This window comes from Panthera pardus, unplaced genomic scaffold (genome assembly GCF_024362965.1).
Source record: "Panthera pardus isolate Hobbes unplaced genomic scaffold, ASM2436296v1 HiC_scaffold_17, whole genome shotgun sequence".
In the NCBI taxonomy this organism is placed as follows: Eukaryota; Metazoa; Chordata; class Mammalia; order Carnivora; family Felidae; genus Panthera; species Panthera pardus.
Window position 1 is genome coordinate 51196935 of NW_026526732.1, and position 20430 is coordinate 51217364.

General features: G+C 39.1%; 1 protein-coding gene across 5 annotated transcripts in view; it reads left to right on the top strand.

Moving 5' to 3' along the window:
* The first annotated feature begins 9635 nt into the window (after nucleotides 1-9635).
* The window catches only part of REV3L (REV3 like, DNA directed polymerase zeta catalytic subunit), a 171305-nt gene continuing 160510 nt past the window's right edge, over nucleotides 9636-20430 (top strand). Inside the window, exon 1 of one of the 5 annotated variants that reach the window (XM_019443109.2) lies at nucleotides 9636-10094. In XM_019443109.2, the coding sequence (XP_019298654.2) occupies nucleotides 9956-10094 (139 nt within the window). In that variant the 5' untranslated portion in view covers nucleotides 9636-9955. Of the gene's footprint in view, nucleotides 10095-19529; nucleotides 19655-20430 lie in introns of those variants that run through there. The other 4 variants (XM_053904570.1, XR_002078270.2, XM_019443107.2 and 1 more) reach the window with 4 other exon arrangements.

The window sequence follows — 20430 nt, forward strand, 5'->3', positions numbered from 1 at the left end:
ATCTGTTTAGTGGTTGTCTTGTCCAACAGACCAGGAGTAAACAATAGCCTATGCATCAAATCCAGCCCCACTGCACGTTTTATTGGAACACTCTTATGTATTGTTGACGATTGCTTTTGCATTTCAAAGGCAGAGTGGTTGTAAGAGAGTCTATATAGCCTGAAAGCCCCAAATATTTATTATGTGGGCCTTTACAGGAAAAGTTTGCCAAATGCTCCATTAGACTATAAGGACCATGAAGACTAAAATCATGCCTGTTGTTCTCATTTCTATATTCCCAGCACCTAGAATAATGCCTGACACATCAGTATTTCTGGACTAACTGTATTTCAGACTCAAGCTTTAACCCATCTTGTCAGTGATCAGAATGAGATCACATTAATCAGCCTGTGTTTATAACAGCATTATAATCACTGCTTATCCAGATAATGATTGTAGTATTGTAGTCTAAGGGAAATTAAGTAATATACAAATGAATAGATTATTACAACCAGAGATAAGTGCTATGGAAAAAAGGAACACTGTACAATTAGAATATATAACAGAAAACCATAATCAAATAATAAGTTTGGGAAGACTTCCTGGAAGAAGTGGCCTTTGACCTGAAATCTAAAGAGTGAACTAAGTGGGCAAAAAGAGGTAGACAGGAGGAACATGGTATGTACAAGGAATTGATGCTCATGTCAAATAATACACTATAAAGTAAGTTCCTTGAGAAGTTAAGGGTAGGGTTCAAAATGGAGCAAACGCTCAGTGGGACATTTATTATAATGTAAAACCTGAAACACTGTTGTTGGCCAACAGTGGCAAAATGGTGAACTATCAAATGTCCATAGCCCAGTATATTTTGTATCCATTAAAACAATGGATATGAAGAATTTTAATGTATGGAAAATGATTTTACTATAATGTAAAGTTAAAAAAACTGGGACATTGTTTCAGCTAGGTAATATATTCATAGAAAAATTTTCTAGAAGAAAAATGGACTAAAATGTTAATTATAACTGCCTCCAAGTGGGAATGAGTATCCTATATTTTCTTTATGGTTTTCCATATTTTTTATTGAGAAAATAAATAAAAGCGTTGATCTTCATGCACACATGAGGACAGTCTTTCCTGAACCCTGGAATGAGGATGTAAAATGACAATCAAAACCCAGGAGAGTTCACTGTCAATAAGGATTATTAGTGGAAGTTTTCTTGGAATATGATTTAAACTGTAGGTATAAAAGTGCAATAGGGACATTAGGACCAGGAAAAACTACCCTGAGATATGGTGCTGTATATAGACACCTTGCTTCTGGGATTCTGTATCTTGACTAGTTAAATTGGGAACTTAATCTAACCTTACTCTATGTGTGTTTGGTCTCTTCCTGCCTAGCCATAATCCATCAGAAATGCTCAGTTTCAATTCTGGATACATAATTTAAATGAGGGTCCTGGAGAGCTCATGCATCAGTCCTAATACTACTCTATTCTGAAGGCTTCTTTTATTTTTTGTTCTGCAAATATCATCTTTAATTTATAGGCTCATTGGTCTCTCCCTTAAAACTATTACTGCTAATTTATGGAAGTGGGTGAGTTGAGAGTTGTTTTTAAAAAGTTTTGCTTCTTCCTGTAACTGAAATAAAAAGAGAAGAACAGAAATTCTCACCACAATGATTAATTTGACTTCCCTCAAGTTAAAAAAAATAATAAAACTCCATTCTTCTGGTTAAAATATATTTTATTAATCATTCAGGCAATACATATTTATGTGCCTATCTTATACCCAGGCAGGCACTATGAATCCTTTGGGGAAACCTGCATGAAGTCTTTTGATAGTGCGTAGTTATAGCAATTGCCTCCAGAGTTTGCCATACAGGGCTTCCAAATCCCTTTTGGGAGGGAGATGAGTTTCTTTTCCATCATGATTTCCTACAGGCAACAGAGTGGATGAAGGGCTTAGTAAAAACTTCCTTTAGACTAGACTAGATCAAATTTGGCACTACTGACATTTGGGGTCAGATCATTCCCTGTTATGGGGGCTGTCCTATGCATAAGATATTTAGCTGCATCCTTGGATGCTTACCTACTGGATACCGGTAGCAATCTTTCTGATATGATCATCAAAAAGGTGTCCAGACATTTTACCAAATGTCCTCTGGGGGTGGGGATGACTTTCACTGAATTTACTGGAAAACAAACAAAAGCAAACAAGCAAATTGGAAGAAAGAGAATACACATTTTGCCAGATCACTATGCCCTTCTGGTTGTTCCCTAGATTAGAGGTGAATGGAAAGACACTGACAAGACAGGCTGTTGTACAACAGAAAGGATTGGCATTTAAACACTATTCAGAAGATTCTCTGCAGTAAGGAGTAAAAGCAGTAGATCTGGAGTTAGAAGACTTGGGTTCTCAATAAATAGCTTCATTTCTTTGGGACTCAGTTTCCTGATCTGTAAAATGGAGGTGGAGGGGGAAGGCAGTAAGAAGAGTCGTAAAAAGATCTTTTAATTAAAAAAGAAAAATTATGTTTATTTATTTTTTAACGTTTATTTATTTTTGAGACAGAGAGAGACAGAGCATGAACGGGGGAGGGGCAGAGAGAGAGGGAGACACAGAATCGGAAGCAGGCTCCAGGCTCCGAGCCATCAGCCCAGAGCCCGACACGGGGCTCGAACTCACGGACCGTGAGATCGTGACCTGAGCTGAAGTCGGCCGCTTAACCGACTGAGCCACCCAGGCGCCCCTGTTTATTTATTTTTTGAGAGACAGAGAGAGAGTGCAAGCTGGGAGGGGCAGAGAGAGGGGTGGGGGGAGAGAGAAACCCCAAGCAGGCTCTGCACTGTCTATGCAGAGCCCGATGTGGGGCTCGAACCCACAAACCGTGAGATCATGACCTGAGCTGAAACCAAGTCGGGTGCTCAACTGACTGAGCCACCCAGGCACCCCAGATCTTTTAATTTTTTAATTCCATTAATGTTTAAGACTTATTCGAGCCACTATACATGTATGTGAAAGATAAAAAGGGTCTCTTTCTTCAAGGAGATTATAGTCTTTTAGAATGACAAATAAATAACTACAGTAATCTAAGAGTCACAACAGAATCATGTACAAAAAGCAGTGGAAGCCTGGAAAGAACACCTAAATTTGCTTGCAGAAATGAGGGAGACCTTTACAAGGGAAGTGGCATTTTAACTAAAACTTGAAAGATGAATAAAAATTTTGACATGAGACAAGGGGGAAGACATTCCAGTTAGAAAGGCAAAAGCAGAGAAATCTGATGCTTTTTCCGAAAAAAAAAAAAAAAAAAGAAAGAAAGGTGTATTTAGGGAAATATAAGTACTCCAGTGGTGCTAAACGATATATGGAAAAGGCGAAATGACATATTCTACTGTAGATGATAATTTAAAATTTATGTGATCTATCACCCTTGCAATACTATAGAAAATAATTTTGGAGAAGAATGAGCCAAGAGGCCAATCAAATGACTATTACAATAGTCCACCTAAAGATAGTGAAAGTCTACAGAAGGCCAATTATGTGGGTAGGAATGGAGAATATTCAGAGAGAGAATGGGCAAGATTTGTAGTCAGAATGTTGGAGGGATTATAGCTAAGACTTATTGAGCATTTTGGTAACCACTTTTTGTGTGTGTGCAATAGCTCATTTAATCCATATAATAAGACTAATAGGTATTTGCTAAAAGTTAATTTGCCAAATGATCAGGTAGTTAAATTTATCAAATACTTGTTTTACAGAAAATTCACATTAAATTTATTGAACAAATGTATTCTTTGGTAAGATTACTTTTTTTAGTGCATTGGCTTTTGGTGAAATGATAACCTAAGATAATATACTATTATCCTCATTTTACTGAGGAGAAAACTGAGGTTTGGCATTAGCAAAGGTAAGACCAGGTCTATAGAGCTAGTGCTTTTAATCTCTACGTGGCTAATAATAGTATGGCGATAAAGGAAACAAATGATCTACGATATCCTGTTTCAGCTCTAATATGCTATGATTTTAATAATCTTTTTTTTTTAAGTTTATTTAGAGAGAGGGGAGAGGCAGAAAGAGAGGGAGAAAGAGAAACCCAAGCAGGCTCTGTGCTTGAGTTCCCAAACCGTGAGATTGTGACCTGAGCCTAAGTTGGATGCTTAACTGACTGAGCCACCCAGGTGCCCTATGATGTTAATATTCTTAAATCACAAACCAAAACTTAAAAAAACATAGACATAATGAAACTAAGTTCAAAATCTATTAAGAGTACCATAGCTTCTTATGGAAACTTCCTTAATTTTTCTGGAGAGCATTTAAAATTTTTCTCCCTTCAGCCCCTTGACGAAGATAATGACAGTAAGATGGTTTTACTTTTCTGTAGTTCTCTGCTCTTTTTCTTAACTATCAGACATTGCCATCTATCTGGAGTCAACTACCATCTATACCCATGTGACACATAAAAACCCACTGATCACCTTTAAACTGTCATCCCAAATATCTGTTTCATCACCAACGCAGATGGTATTATTTTTCTAACAATCGGAAGAAGGTCACCATAATTCTGTTCTCTCAGATATGAGACTTGTGAAATTTTAAAAACTCAACTTTGTATTTTTCCCTGCCTGAGAATCACTAGCAAAAACTGCACATGACCTTTCTTGGATCTGTAATGACCATGGTTCCCAGCTGCGGACAGTGGAGTGCACTCCAGTTCAGTGGAAAGCAGTAACTCCTATTTGGGCACATTTTCGTTATAGTAGCATGTAGTGCCCAGGGGCCAGGATGTTAAATATGCTGCACAATGTAGAATTGTTTCACCTAAAACATCAGGAGAAGCCCCTCCCCCCCCCCCCCCCCCCCCCCGCCCCTTGAGAAACACTGAGCTCAGGGTCCACTTCATGGGCATGTAAACTGTGCAGTCCTACAGGGCACAGTGCTTGGTTTAGCGTTCTGCAGTCACCGTTTTGAAGATCTTCATATTATGTTTGAACATCTATTTTATAAATGAAATCCAGTGGTACAATGGATCACATACGCAAGCAGAGGAGCAGAGGAAGTGAGGGAATGTATGCCTCTTTTCTTCCTTGCCACCCCGCTTGCATATAGTCTTCATGGTGTCTCATAAACACAGGATTCTGATGGACCTAATGAGGTGTAGGAACTCAGAGAGTCACAAAGTGATTACAAGGCAAGCATATTACATCTATGGCTGATTTAGTGGACTCTCCCAAGAGGCTACACTTTCCATTTGAACCAGAACTTGCTTCAGATGCAAAAAGAAGGCAATGGCATCCTAAAAAATACACGTGACAAAAGAATCCTGTCATATCCTTTCTTACTAGTGCATATTACTTCCCTGTATTACTATTTACATTGAAAATGATGACACAGAAGGAAGGGGAGAGGTAGAACAACCCATGGTTCCCTTTCCTTTCAGTCCTCCCATATTCAGATTGGTAGGATGTATGCATATCAAAAAGGGAAACAAAAACAGGTGAGTTGGTTTTGTGCAGCATTTACGCATTCTGATAAGCACAAAATGCATATACATGTAAAACTAGGATATGAATTGTGTACTTTTAATGATTTTGTGTATGAGTTAATTGGTTTTTATATTTGCATTTTAAATGGCATTGCACAAAATAAAGATGAATGGTAAAATTCATTCTAATAATTTAAAATTCTAATTTTCCTTTACTTAGAATGACATTAAAAAGCAAATAAAACACATCATTACAAGTCAAAAGACAGATGACAGAAGAAAGAAAAAGCTTTATATTTCAGTACATACAATGGTACTTTTTACCTGCTTTTTGAGCACGGGGCCCCACATTTTTCATTTTGCTCTGGGCTCAGCAAATTATGTAGCTGACCATGACAGAGCTAGTTTAAGCAGAAAGGGATTAAATGATAGTACTTAGCTCACAGATCTCAGAGAGGACCAGAGAACCAGGCTTGGATAATACACAGCTAGCTAGAAACAACATTCAGGAAAAACCAAACCAGGAAGAACACTCATCCCACCTCACCAAGCTCTTCTAGTGGAAAGCTATCCAAACACCAACCGCTAGTCAGCACCTATGACTCTAAAAATGTGAGAGCCCTTCCTCAGCTACCCAGAAGAACCAGACATCTCCACTATGGCATTTGCCAGAAAATCCCATATCCCTGAATGCAGTTGCTCACCTTCACAAACATGTCTTGAATGGGTGCATCTGATTACTGGAAACTAGGTCACATGTACTGATATGCTGAAGCCAGCTAGTGATTGTTAGCATCTTGTCCAACTAACTCCACATTCAGTGAAGTCATTTTGGTAGCTTGGGAGTATTCACACCATGAAAACTGGTCAATGCAACAAATCAGAGTTTTTTCCCTCCCCCAGCCGTTAGTAAACATTTACCAGCACACCATCATCTACAAGCAGCACTCTAGATTCAAGGGAGTCTAGAAACTGTCGTTTTTAACTTGCTAGCTTCTAATGTACAAGCTAGACAGGGGCTGGATGAGTGCTGGGTAAGCCATTGTATAATACCTGCTGAAAGATTACAGCATCCATTGCCTTCTGCTCTAAATTGCTAGTAGGCAAATAAATACTAATAGAAGTTGAACAGTTGTGGTACAGAAGGTTGGGCAGGCTTTTACTAAAAGCATGACATGATGAGTATACATCAGTGGACTAGAAGAGATATACATCAACTGATATGACTAAAATACATTTCTATGATGCTAGACTATAAGCTCTGTAAGAGCAGGGGCCATGTCTGTTTTGTCTTTCACTATATCTTATATATCACCTGGCAAATAGAAGCCACTCAACAATAACAACAACAACAAAAATAACTTTAAGAATAGAGAGAGTTCAATTTTGGCATTTCCCTTATTCTGTGCACATAAGACAATGCCATATGATTTTATTTACTCCTTTTAGATGAGTTAAACTTTTGGATGTCAACAGTTTACAATGATACTTTCATAGGTTATCTCATTTGCACCTATACCATCCCTGAGAAAACAGGAATTACTATCCATTTCATAGATGAGGAAACAAACTCCAAAAAATAAAGTGATCTTTCCAAACTCATTTAGCTAGTAAATGATTTAAAATTTTCATTTCCTAACTCAAAATTCCAGAACTCTTTCTTATGTCAGGAGACTGTATTTATAAAACACATTTGATAATGATTAATTAGGGAAGTATTGTCAAGTTTTCAATTTGAGCAACAACTTAAACTCAGTTACATGCAATGGACAAAATATCCTGATTTCATGCCACAAATGTTTTTCTTCAAAGTGAACATTCTTCCCTTGGCACTTTAGAAGGATTAGAATTGTGGTTGCAATTATCTTTTCTTAAAGTCAATGATGTTGATTCAAGAGGTAGGGGGAAATAAACCCTCTTCTAGAAATAGCTAATCCATGAATTCTATGCTTTTACTTTTTTCTAGCTAGGAATAGTATAACTTAAATGTTATGATGTACTTGGATTAAAATATAGTACAGGGACTCTCAGTTTTATATTACTTTAGAATCATGAGTGGTGGGTGAGGAGGTTGCTAATACAGATTTCCAGGCCTCATCCTAAAAATGTGACTTTGTAAAGGCCAAAATATTAAATTCTAAAGAACACTCAAGAGCCCAGAATACTAAGAATGGTGCCTCTGACATTCAGGTTGTACAAGAGTAGCTATTTTACCAGAAAATGCATTTTAGCATGGTAGTGCTATTTTTAAATCACTTCCATAGCCTCCTAAAACTTAAACCAATTTAAGAGATTTGCCTCTTAAAATTATTAGGTAATTTCCTGTATATTAGAAATCTTGCTACCTATGTTATTATAATCATGCTCTGAGGTTGAAAACTGCAGGTTAATTTACTGTCCTAATCAGTCTCAAATCTCTTTGAGTATAAATTCTTACTAGCATTATATGTCATGGAATTTATAGACAGCTTCTTACCAGTGATCTGTCCCTTTGAGCCTTTTGATTTCCCATCTGAAGAGACACAATGGTTCCAAACGAGGATCTCTTACACCACTTAAAATACATGGCAAACTACTAACCATTAAAATACACCAGTATAATACATAAGAGTGGATGCATGATCTCTAATTAGGGCAGACTGAAAATGACTGTCAAAAGTCCTTTATTCACTGCCATACTTCGAACTTGAAACCATGGTTTCTCTCTCCTGCTTAAACCGTTTTGATAAGGTTCACCTAAACCGTTCTGGATTTAAGTAAAACTCTCGTTCCAGGGAGGAGAAAACTAAGGTTCCAAGAACCTAAATTATTTGTCCAAGGTCACACCCAGTATTAGTGACCAAGTCAGACAAAAATCCATCGATTCCAATATAATGGCCAACCCAACTCCTTCTGTTAGTACCCCCTTTTTTTTTTTCGATTTCACAACTGCACCCCATCTCCCAACCTCTTTTTGGATAAAGTTGTTTTGTTTAACAGTCCTTCCCCTCCCCACCCCACCCCACCCCCGTTTGCTTTTATGCCTTTGCATGATAAAACCTCCCATAATCAGTTAGTGAATAACACTGGGTGTCCATATCTAACGCGATGACTTTCACGGGCCTTTTTCTTTGGCCGAATATTTCTCTGAAAGGCTCTCAATCCTGGATTCCGCCGGGGGAGGGAGAAGGGAAGGGAGGTCACCCAGCGCTGACAAGTCCGTACATGTACAACGCGCGCGCGGGACGCAGCCTGCGGGGCCGAGGAAGAAACCGAGGAAGGATATATTAGGGCGGAAGGGCAGAGGCGGAAGAAGAACACCGTGGTGGGAAACCCCTGTGCACGGGATCTGCCAACCCCTGGCAAAGCTGAGCAGAGCCGAGCGTGAACAAACCCTTTTAGGTGGCCAGGCGCAGACACTGCAGCACAACGCAAAGGGAGGGGGTGCGGCGGCTGGAGCCGCACGATCGGGAGGGATCGTCCGGGCGGCCCTTTTATAGGCCGAAGCCCGCGCTCGCGCGCCCCCGCCCCTCGCGCCGCCCCCGGGCCACGCGCGGAGCCGCGGCGTTACCTGAGAAGGGCCGGCTGCGTCCGCGCCCGGCCCCGCCCGTTCCGCCGCCCGCCCTCCCGCGAGGCCGCGGCGGCACGAGATCTGCGCCTCGCCTCCCTCCTCCCGCGGGCGGGTTTTCTTACCTTGTGAAAAGCCGTCTCCGCGGCTGCCCCCGCCTCCTTCGCAGGATATGAAATGGCGGTCGGCGAGGCGAGCGCGAGCACCGCAGCTCCGGCCAATCCCGCCTAGCCACCAAAACGGCCCCGAACACTGGCGGCCCCCTCCCGCAAGCCCCTACGAGCCCATCCATGACATCGGCGATCCGCCGCCCCCCCCCTGCTGCCCCCGCCCAGGTGGCCGTGCCCACCGGCCGAGTCATCGATTCCTCGCGCCAGGCGCTAGTCCCGCTTTCCACCGGCCTCCTCCCTCGCTGCGAGCCTGGGGGCGGGGGAGAAAACACCTTCTCGGCCCCCGCCTGGGTGTCCCGCTCGGGCGCCCGCCCTGCTCCCTCCCTTTCCCGCCGCGTCCCCTCCCCCAACTACTCACCGCCCTCCCTTCGCCACACACACAACCCCATCTCCCCTCCCCCAGTGGTTGCGTCCGTGACATCATCATCATGGCAACAAGAGCTGCAGCCTGGGACCGAGGAGCCCGTGTGATTCCCGGCGGCGGCGGCAGTGGCGGCAGCACCAGCACCGACGATAGCGCCAGGGCTTCTCTCCTGCTGCCCCTCGCCAGGTGCTCCTGAGGAGGCGGCGGCAGCAGTGCCAACACCGCCCGGCCCGCCGCCGCTGCTCCCGGTGTCTGTGTGTGAGGGGAGGGGGCCGAGCCGAGGAGGGGAGGGGGCGCCGCCGCCGCTGCTGTGGGGCCGTCGCTGCGGAAGAAGCCGCCGCCGCCGCCGCTGCTGCTGCCGCTGCCAGATCGCTCGTGAAGAGAAGGCGGTGGCGGCGGCGGCGAACATGTTTTCAGTGAGGATAGTGACTGCCGACTACTACATGGCCAGCCCGCTGCAGGGGCTGGATATCTGCCAATCCCCCCTCACCCAGGCCCCTGTCAAGAAGGTGCCCGTGGTGCGAGTCTTCGGAGCGACCCCGGCAGGTAAGCGGGCGCGGGGCGCGGGCGGGAGCCGGCGGGGCGCCCGGGCTGCCCTCCCCGCCGCGCACACGCGCGCACACCGCCGGCTCTCGGTGCATCGCTGCCGCCTCTTCCCTCCCCTCCGCCCTCCTCGCCTTTCCCCCGGTGCGTGACAAGAGGCGCAGAAATGTGGGTCCGCGCGAGCGCTGCGCCCCCTCCTCCCCCGGCGGGGAGGCGGCGGGCGCTGAGTGCCGAGTGTTTACACTGCGTGCGGCGGCCGGGGGCCGGATCCGCACTCGGGGTCTCGGGCAGGGGGGAGCGAGCGCCCACGAACAGCGCTCTGGCCCTGCAGGATGGGCCAGGTGGCCGCGCCATGTCCTCCGTGAACGGGTTCACAGGGCTGCGCTCAGAGGTCGGTCGCTGGTGGGACTGCGGACAGCCCCCTGCGTCTCCCAAGTGCCCTTTCTGGAAATGGCTTTAAGAGGAGTAAGGAAGTGTCAGCTCTCTGTGCTCTGCCTCTCCTCCTCGCTTCTCGCCTGCGCTCTCCTCTGCCCCTTCCGGAGGTGCCGTGGGCTGAAGAGTGGCGCCTGGGGCCAAATAATCTTTCTCATTGAAGTGACCATGTGGTTCTGCTGTGAGTGCAGGTCGTGACTCCTTAGAGTTTAAGCCTCAGAGTCTGGGGACAGGGCAATATCCTCAGGTGCAATGCTTTGAGGGAAACGTGGATCCATGGAAGTAGGAAATGTGTGTTTGTTGCCCAACGTAAAATATCCCACCCGGTGGCGTGAATTTCTTATGAACCACAGCTGAACTCAGCAACACAAACATTTAGAAATGCTCTATGCTGAGTTGCAGTATTGCGTTTTAAATGCACGTATCTTTAAAACGAAAACTGTTTTGATGAACGAGTGGGGTGGGGAGACAGCAGTGACAGAATCTGCATTCTCAAAAGCTCTTGGGGACTTATGATAATATAAATAAGTAGTGGCCAAATTTACAAGGTTTTAAATTGTTTTGGTTTTCTACATGCTTTGAACTGTCTGCATGAAATAACGGAGCTGCCTCCTAGAAAGGGATGCACTTACCTCTAGCGATGTATTATTGCCCTATGGGATTTTAGAAGGCATTTCCCACTTGATGCTTCTTGCCCTAATCACCATTCCTCTTATTACTACTGTTTCTGTGGACTACCCAGATAATAACACTTTCCCAAACACAAGCACTCATTTTCAAGCAGTTATCTTTTACTGTGAATTCTCTTTGTTAAAAATTTCAGCGGTGTTAGTGAGATTTGACAGAGCATTCCTTTTTAAAAATAACGAAAACGATTTTGATGATAGGGACCCTTGTAAGATGGGGAATTTGAGTGCTGTTAATTTGTTGAAAGGATAACATCTGAAATTTTGGATGCTGGAAAATAGAGGCAGTAGAGTTCTGAAGGATAGATTTTCTGCCCTTTTATGTGTTTATCGGTGCTGTCTTTGTTTCTAATTGGAATTTCAGTGTAATATACTATTTGTTCTCACCTCAGCTACAGAGAAATAATAAGATAGTGACGTTGATATAGCTCTGTTTAGCCAGATTTCCAAATCGTAAAGTGACACGTTAATAGGATATACTGTGGCATCTCTGTGTATTAAAGTTTGTATGGTTTGGATTATTTCTACACATAGTTTTTGTTTTTTTGTTCCCCCCCCCCCCCACAAGTCATTAAATATGTATCCTTGAGTGATTTTCAAGCTGTTTTATAGAAAACTTTTGTTTGTGGAAATGGGTGAAGATCTACTGTGATCTAGCAGTAATTCTATAATGTGAGAAACATTCTTCAAGAAATGATGATGAGGTACTTTTGTGTTTCTTAATATAAAAAAAAATAGACACAGGGACTATTCTGTGATAAATATTTATTTCTTCCCTCCCGGACATCTTACAATTGATTACCAGCTCCCTTAAAAAAAAAAAAAAAACTTTTAAAAAATATACTTTGAAATGTATAATGTAAATGAATATGAAATACTTTTTTGTACATACATTGAAAGATAAGAAACTTAATACAAAGAAACTGAAGCTTTTAAAGGTGTATCAAATTGAGTTTGCTGTAAATATAGTTCAGTTACAAACAAAACTTTTGTGTTTCTTCAACAGGTGAAAAATTTGAAGTCACTGGCAAACATTTAGAGTTTATAGCTTCCAGAAATTAAGCCAGCATTTTTAACATGTTAGAAACTCCCAGTAAAATGAGTATTAATCATAAACAAAAAGTGTACAATATCTGCTTCCAAATTCTCTCCCCAAAGAAAACTAGTCCAGTTCTCCTAGTAAAATAAATTTGAAAATAATTAACATAAAAGGTCAATCTGGCTTAGTAATAAAAGTCTGAGTGCTAGAATTTTTTAATGAAGACCGTTTTATCGTTTGAAAGTATAAACTATGTTAATATGTTTATGAATTATATAAATTAATGAAAAATAGTAACACATGATAAATCTACGTTATATAAAGTACCAGAAACTTAAGTCTTTCATATATAATAGGTAATTTTGGAAGTCCCTAATTCTTTATCTTGGTTTGGAGAAAAGCTGTTTTTAAACTGAGTTTACTTTTTGTAAATGAGTCCTGAAAAGTAGAATTTTCTCCCAAATAATGAGGCCATTTCATATTTGTATTATAAATTCTGAACTGATTGATTTCTCACATTTTTACTAGTTCAGTTTTTCTATTGCATAAAAGGTGTTTTTCTGCTTTAGAAAACAGTCCAGTTGACTTCTGATTGTCATGCGTTTTGAGGGCATATCTTGAGTAATTTAAGAAATAAATTAACTATCTTAGGTTTAAAAGCTCTTGTATCTTGTGTTGCTGAAATTTGAAAAGGTATTTAAAAAAAAAAGTGGCATAGTCAAATTTGAGTGGTAAATCCTGACTGATTTAATCCCTGAGGATGTTGATTCCTGAGAGAATCACTTAAATTTTCATGTGAGTGAGTGATGGAATTATTTTTACAAAAACCAAAAAACCTGCTTTTCTTCACTCATTGAAAAAATGTCTTGAGCACTGTTTTGATGTCACAGTGTATTGAGCAATGTTAACAACAACGTTTTGGTAATGTGTTTTAATGGAGAGAAGCAAGGTTATAAATAATTAAAGTACAGGGCAGTGTTTTTTAACTTGGATTTGAATACGGGTGTAACTGCTCTGGGAATTCACTTCAAATGAAATCCTAAGGCTTCATTGTGAGGACCTGACTCAGGTGGATCTGAGTTTCCATATCCCAACTCTTGCTTATTAGTTGCTTGACATAACTCCATGTTGAGCTTAGAAAGCTCTCTCAGTTTTCTCAGCACCAAGTTAAACAGAATTATCCTCTCAAAAAGCTTCCCTGCTGAGATGCAGAGTAGGAGTAAATAGAAGAGTGTGAGTGAGATGTTCACATAGCAAGTAATTAAACAAAGTAGGCCAAACAGACTATAGAGGGAGCTGCTTGTCTTTGAGATTACTGTACAGAACTCTGCCACTCCCCCCCCCCCCACCCCAGTCTTCCTCCAGATAATGAAAATTTTAGTAGATTGTTCTGGATGCTAGCTGTTAAACATGAAATCAAGTTCTTCAACATAAGAAATTGGTTATTCTGAAATGCTATATATGAGTTTATGTCGTTGCTTAATACCTTCACTTTTTTTGTGAAGTGGCAGATCAAGTTTGAGGTGAGTACTGTTTTGAAAACTATAGCATTTATCGACAACTTAAATTACAGATAATTTCTCTAATAATAGTCTTGTTTGTTCACAGCCTTTTAAAATTTTTTTTTCACTTAGACCATCTAAAAAAATTTAAGATCACATAATACCGATTTGATACAATTATTAGAAAGGTTTTTTTCAGGAGCACTGCTGAGATTTAGTGATTTTCCACAAACAAAATTAGTCACTCTATTTAGTAGGCATTTGAAGCCCTGAGTACCAAATTTTATTAGCTTTAAAATCACAATCAGTAAATTAGAGGCTAAAGCAGGGAGGTCCCTCTTAAATCTGGACACAGTAGAATCTGGTAATACTCAGTTCATTCAGTGAACACTTAATGAGAACTTACTACGTATATTGAGCTATTTTTGGTGTGGTCATTTTAAACAACTTTTATCCTTTAGACTCTCACAATATAGTAGAAATGATAGACATGTAAGCATAAGTCAAATGTAGTTTGATTATGACAGATGTTTGTAAGAAAGCAAGGACTCAAAGGAGAACATGTTAGTGACCAACTAGCAGGCAAAAAGGGGAGTCAGGGAAGGCTTCATGAAGGAAGTATGGATTAAGTCATTTTAAAGGAATCTCAAAAGAATTTTAAAATTCTGATAGAGGAACAGATAAAAGGTAATTCACGAATGAGTAAACTGCTCTTGGCAGGGCAGCTTGGCAATGCATATCATAATCCTTGAAATGTTGTTTTTTGACCCAATAATTCTAGCTTTAGGGATTTTAATCTATGAATGTAAATCTTTTGGCAAAATCTGATTATCTTTTGAATCCATCTACTTCTTTTCATTATCCATCACCACCTTAGTCTAAACTACTAGCATTTTTGGATGCATTTACAACAGTAGCCTCCTAATCTTGGCCTACACCCAGTCCACTCTGTTCCCTTCTAATCTGTTTTCTACACTGTAATCAGAGGGATCTTTTCGAAATGCAAACCTGATTATATCACCCTACTACTTGGTATGCTTCAGTAGCTTTCCATTGCATTTAGGATAAGGACAAAGCTACATGTCTTATGTGGTGGCGTCTACATGTCTTACAAGGTCTTGCATAGTCTGGCCCCTACCTTTCTATCCAGCCATGGCTTGAGCCATGTTCTTCTTGCCTTGCTCTTTGTGTTCCAGCCATATTGGCCTTATTTCAGTCCCTTATTCTTGCCATGCTCCCTTCCACAATGAGGCCTTTGTACCTGCTGTTCCCTCTGCCTAGAATGTTTTTCCTTTTCCTTCACCTAAACTCTGATTTACCTTTCCTCAGGGAAGCCTTCCCTATCATAGACTCTCAGAATTCCATAAACTCTCCTTCATAACACTTGCTATAGTTGTAATTTTATATATGTTGGAGATTAATGTCTGTTTTCCCCAGTAACCTCCATAAATGCTGGTAATGTGTTCATTTTTTGCACACTGTTATACAATCAGTACTTACCACAGTGCTTGAAACTCAAATATTTTTGCAAGAATTAATCAATAGATGATAGTTATCACAGGGCACAACCTCAAATATTCAACAATTGGGAAATGGTTATATAAATTGGGCACATTCATATAGTAGAACTTATGTCATTAAAATGATATTTTAGAAGAATATAGAGTAATATGGGATAATGCTGTTAGTATATTATGTGAAAAAATCAGCTTGCAAAATAGTCATTTATTAAAATCCAGAAAAAAATACACCAAAATATAAAGGTTCGTTATCTCTGGGAGATGTGTTTTGAATTTTTTAGATTGTCTACAGAGACTATGTATTGATTTTATAATTTGGGAAAAAACTATGTACAAACTTAAGGAAAAACTGGCTTTTTAGGTATGGTACATAAATATAGCAAGAAAGACTTGAAGTTCATATTGGGCTCCAAAAAAAGTATCAACCACAATGCATGATTGATTGCATAATGATAGTATGGAACTTTATTCTATAAATTCAGTTTAGGAACTGCAAAATGATTCTTACATTAAAAAAGCCAATAAATTCTGGCTTTTTAATTTTACCATTTATATGTAAATTGATTTTAATTTTAAAATGTTTTGAAAAGTAATGCAGTTTTGGCACATGGCAGCAGTGAAACAGAGTGGAGGCCAGAAACTGACTTAAACATAAATAAGAACTTACGGTATCAAAATGTATGCTACCCTTACCTATTAGTATGGAAAAGAGTTATTTAATAAACAGTGTTGAGATAGCCAGTTAATCATCTAGAAAAATAGAAAGTTGGCTTCCAGGTGAGACAGAAGATTTAAATGTGAAAACAAAACAAAACAACATAGGATAATTATTTGTAATGTAATCTAGGAATGGCGAAGACCTTTCAAAGTATAAAACAGAACTGAAGCCAGATTGCTCACATTTACAACATAAATGAAATTCTATACAGAGAAAAAAAATCATAAAGTTAAACAGATTAGTAATAACTGATTTGTATACTTTTCACAAAGGAGTCCTTTCCTCTTGATACATAAACAGCTTCTAGAAAATAACTCAGTAGAAAAAATGAGCAAAGAGAATTCATATGAAAAGATGTGCAATTTTATTTATAAAGAAGATATAAGTTAAAACTACAACATACTATTTATCACCTATCAAATTAGGAATAATTGATTACATAATATAACTTGGGGAGGTTGAGAGGAAGGGGAAATGGGCATTCTCATATTGCTGGTGGGGATATAAAATGTTCATTTTCTATGGAAAGCAATATGGAAATCATTTTAATACAAGTATATTTTGATTTAGCAATTTCATTTAAGGATTTCATCCTCAAATATTTTACATATGTGTTAAATGAACATATAAAAATATTTGTGGCAGCATTGTTTGTCATTGCAAAAAATTGGAAACAACCTACACATAAGTCAGTAGGGGAGTGGTTAAGTAAATAATGGTGTATCTTTTCAATGGAATACTAGGCAGCCTTTAATGTAATGAGGCAATACTATGTATTTGGCTATGGTGCCATGTCTAAGTTATATTAAGAGGAAAAAAAGCAAGACAGGAGACTCCATGTTTAGTATGTTGCTATTTGTGTGGTTTAAAAAAAAATATATATATATATAATATAGGGGTGTGTGTGTGTATGTGTCTGTGTGTGTGTCAAAGGATACATGAGAATTTGATAACAGTGGTTGTCTGCAGTGAGGGGAACTGGTAGTCTAGAGGACAACGGTGGGAGACTGTAATTTTGGAATATTTTTTACCATGTGCATGTAATACCTCTTCAATTTTAGTTTTTAAAATTATGTTGTGTTTCCAGGAATTGGTAAGGAAGAACAAAAACAAAAGTCTAATAGTTGTAAACAGTTATCAAATGATTACTCCAATACTGTTTAATTTTAGATTTTGCTAGAGGTCTTCTAATCCAGTGCTTCCCATTGATGTTATGTGGCTCACTGGAGGGTGGCCCTAGTGGAGTGGGATCTGAAGGAAGACTGTGGGGTTCCTTTGAGCAGATAACTCGATGAGCAACAACCCGCAGTTACTGCTCCTTTTGATATTTTCAACGCATTAGAGGAGGTGCTTTATTATTTGGAATCTACTTCAGCTAACTACAGAGTATGCAACTGCCTCTTGTGGAGAAGGGATCATGGAGCTACTATTGGAGTTTATATTCCCGGTGCCTGATGAGCATGTCACACAGCACAAGATGTAGTCCGCTGTCAATGAGAGCAGAGGGTAGCAGGGATGTTGGTTGCCCTGGGAAGCCCAGCTCTAGGCCTGAATTTCTTTCTGTATTCACCTGTGTTGGATTTCCTAGTCATGTGCATCCGATGTGTCATTTAGCTTGCTGCAAGATGACTGCTAATAGTGCATGTATATTCTGCAAAAATAAACACCATTGTTATTTTGAAATATTGTTCTTGATGTGAAAAAGGTTGGATTTGAAATTAATTCATATTACTACAAACCTCATTTAAATTTTAATTTTCTTCTATAATTATGTAAAGGAAATGTGATAATTTTTTCACAAAATACCATGTTGATGCCTCCAAATGCTCTTCTGTTGGTCTGTGTGCCGAACAAATATTATTTACAATGTGAAAAAGATTGGGAAACACAGTTCTGGTCAAATCTTCTCATTTTATATAAAGAAAACTGGAATCTAGGTAGGTAAGCTCAGAGATCTGTGCAGTGTCCAATAGTTGCTTGTGTGGGCTAGGTCTGAAAACTGGGAATCTTGACTCTCAGCTCTCACTGGCTCCCCAAATCTAAGGGGAAATTAGAGAAAGGCATTGATGGTAATTGAAAGGCGAACATACTGTACCTTAGAGGAATTATGAAAAGACCCACATGTGCACAGTTTAGAAATCTTTAAGGGCCTACAGTGTCCAATAGTGCTTAGAATCTTCCTGTAGATAGGTTATAGTGGGATTTGTTTTGTGATGACTGTAGCTATCTTCTTTAAAAAATATATAGTAAAGGCTAGAGTATAGTAAGAGGAATTTAGGACAAAATAAACAAAAATTGATACTAGACGTATGTGTATATAGTTTTCCAAAGAAAAAGAGAATGTATCAGGAGAACTTTCAAGTTCCTCTGGTGCTTTAATTTTCTCTCACCTTGTTTTTGATTGGATTAGAATTTGTTCAATAAAAAAATGAATGAAAATTGATTCAGGTTTAAGGAGGTTGGGGTTAAATAGACTTCAAAGGGTGTTGTCATTAACCCTAGACATTTCAAAGAAATACTTAGCAACTTAGTAAGATATGGGATATGGTATATTGTATGTTACGTTGGTACCTGGCTGCCATTTCAACACCACAGTGATACTAAATAAGAGAGGAAATAATGAATGTTAAGGTACAGTAAACTTTGGGTAAAATGTGTTAATTAATAGTTTCCAGGTAAGATACAGATAGGGAAGGAGGAGTAGGTGTCTTAGGCAATTAAAACAAAACTCCACTGTTAAAACATAAAGTAAATACATTTTTGAGATCAAAACAAATCATAAGTAAAAATCAAACCCTCTTAATAACAGTCTATTTAACCTTTTGGTGTGCAGGTGTGGTTTTTATTTTTGTTGCTTTTTGGGTTGTTTTTTTTTTTTGTCATTTCTTTTAAGTTTTTTCACATGATCGTCTATATTTCTTCCAGTTGTCTGTAACTTTTTAAATATTTTTTCAATGAAAAATATTTTGTTAATTAGTATTGGCAAACTGGACTGTTTTCTGCAGCAGAAATTGAATATATGCCTAGCACAGTAAATTCTGAGAAAAAAGGGTAGTAATTGTCATTGTAAATGTTAGGGTTTTTGTTTTTGTTTTTTTGGTCCAATTCTATTTTCTTTTTAGATGATAGTTGTGGGAAATACTAAGAATTTGAGGTCAATTTCCTTGGGGGTAGTTATTTAATTTTCTTTGGGTTGAGAGAGCATTTACTATACAAACGATTCAATAATGAAAGAAAGCGTGTTACCTCAAAATGCTTGTGTAATATATAACAATATAACGAGAGTTTTCTATTTTTCTTCCATTTATTACGATTACCAAGGAAGTATAATTATAATTAAAAGAAATATTTTATTTTGCATATATTTACACTTCAAAGCAATTTATATATTAAATTAGGTTTTGTTTGAGATGGTGAAATGAAAGATTTTTGTGAGTAAGAATACATGTTGATATGTGAAAAAATGTGAAGTTAAAACATGTTGGCATACTCCTAGTTTCTCAGAACAAGAAAATGACTAATCTAAATTTCATTTCAGAATAAAAACCAAGACAAGCCACATAAAAGCAACCTAAAAATTAAACTGTCATCATATTATTTGTTTTAAAACTATGGAATAATATATCTGAGGAAGATTTCTCTCAAAATTGTTTTTCTCAATTTCAAGTAAGTAATTTATTTTGGTTAATATATTGGGGATGAGGGGGGTTGGGGGTGAGCCTTGGCATTGAAGTTGGTAAATCCTACTCATCCTTAAAGTAACAATTAAAATATTAACCTCTTTTAAAGCCTTTTGTGACTCCTTTGCCCATTCCCAAAAGGTTATCTCTTTGGTTTCCTGTAGTTTTAGCCCCCTTTCACATTGCTGATAAAGGACTTCCTACACTGAGTGTTGTGTTTGTCTGTAGGGATAGTCACATGGCACTACCCTTGTGTGCCTCCCTGCCCCCTCCCCCCGTCCTTGTACCCCCTACACTGCCTTCTGTTCAGAGACCCTCAGCAAGTTACTTTACTTCTATGAGCCTTAATTTCCTCCTCTGTAAGATGAGTTTTAATAATTTTTACCTCATTGGATTATTACGATTAAATACAATAATCATCAAATGTGTGGCATAATAGTAATATGTTATTTTCTTTGCCCTTCTAATTCCAGAATCTGCCACATTACTTCATATGTAATAAGCTCTCTTTAAAATAATTGAAATTAAAAATGGAATATTTGTAGCATTCCTTTCTCACAATAGGGCAAACTAGAATACCTGCACATTGTGGAATAAAGCTTTTTGCAGTTGGTCACTGACTCATATATCTTCAGGCTAGATAATTACCTGTTTACAGTACTTTTTTTAAAAATTGACTTTTTTTTTAACCTACTAGGCCTGATTTTTCTTTTTTAACTCTTGATGTATATATAGAGATAGAAAAGTGTCCAGGCCTGATCT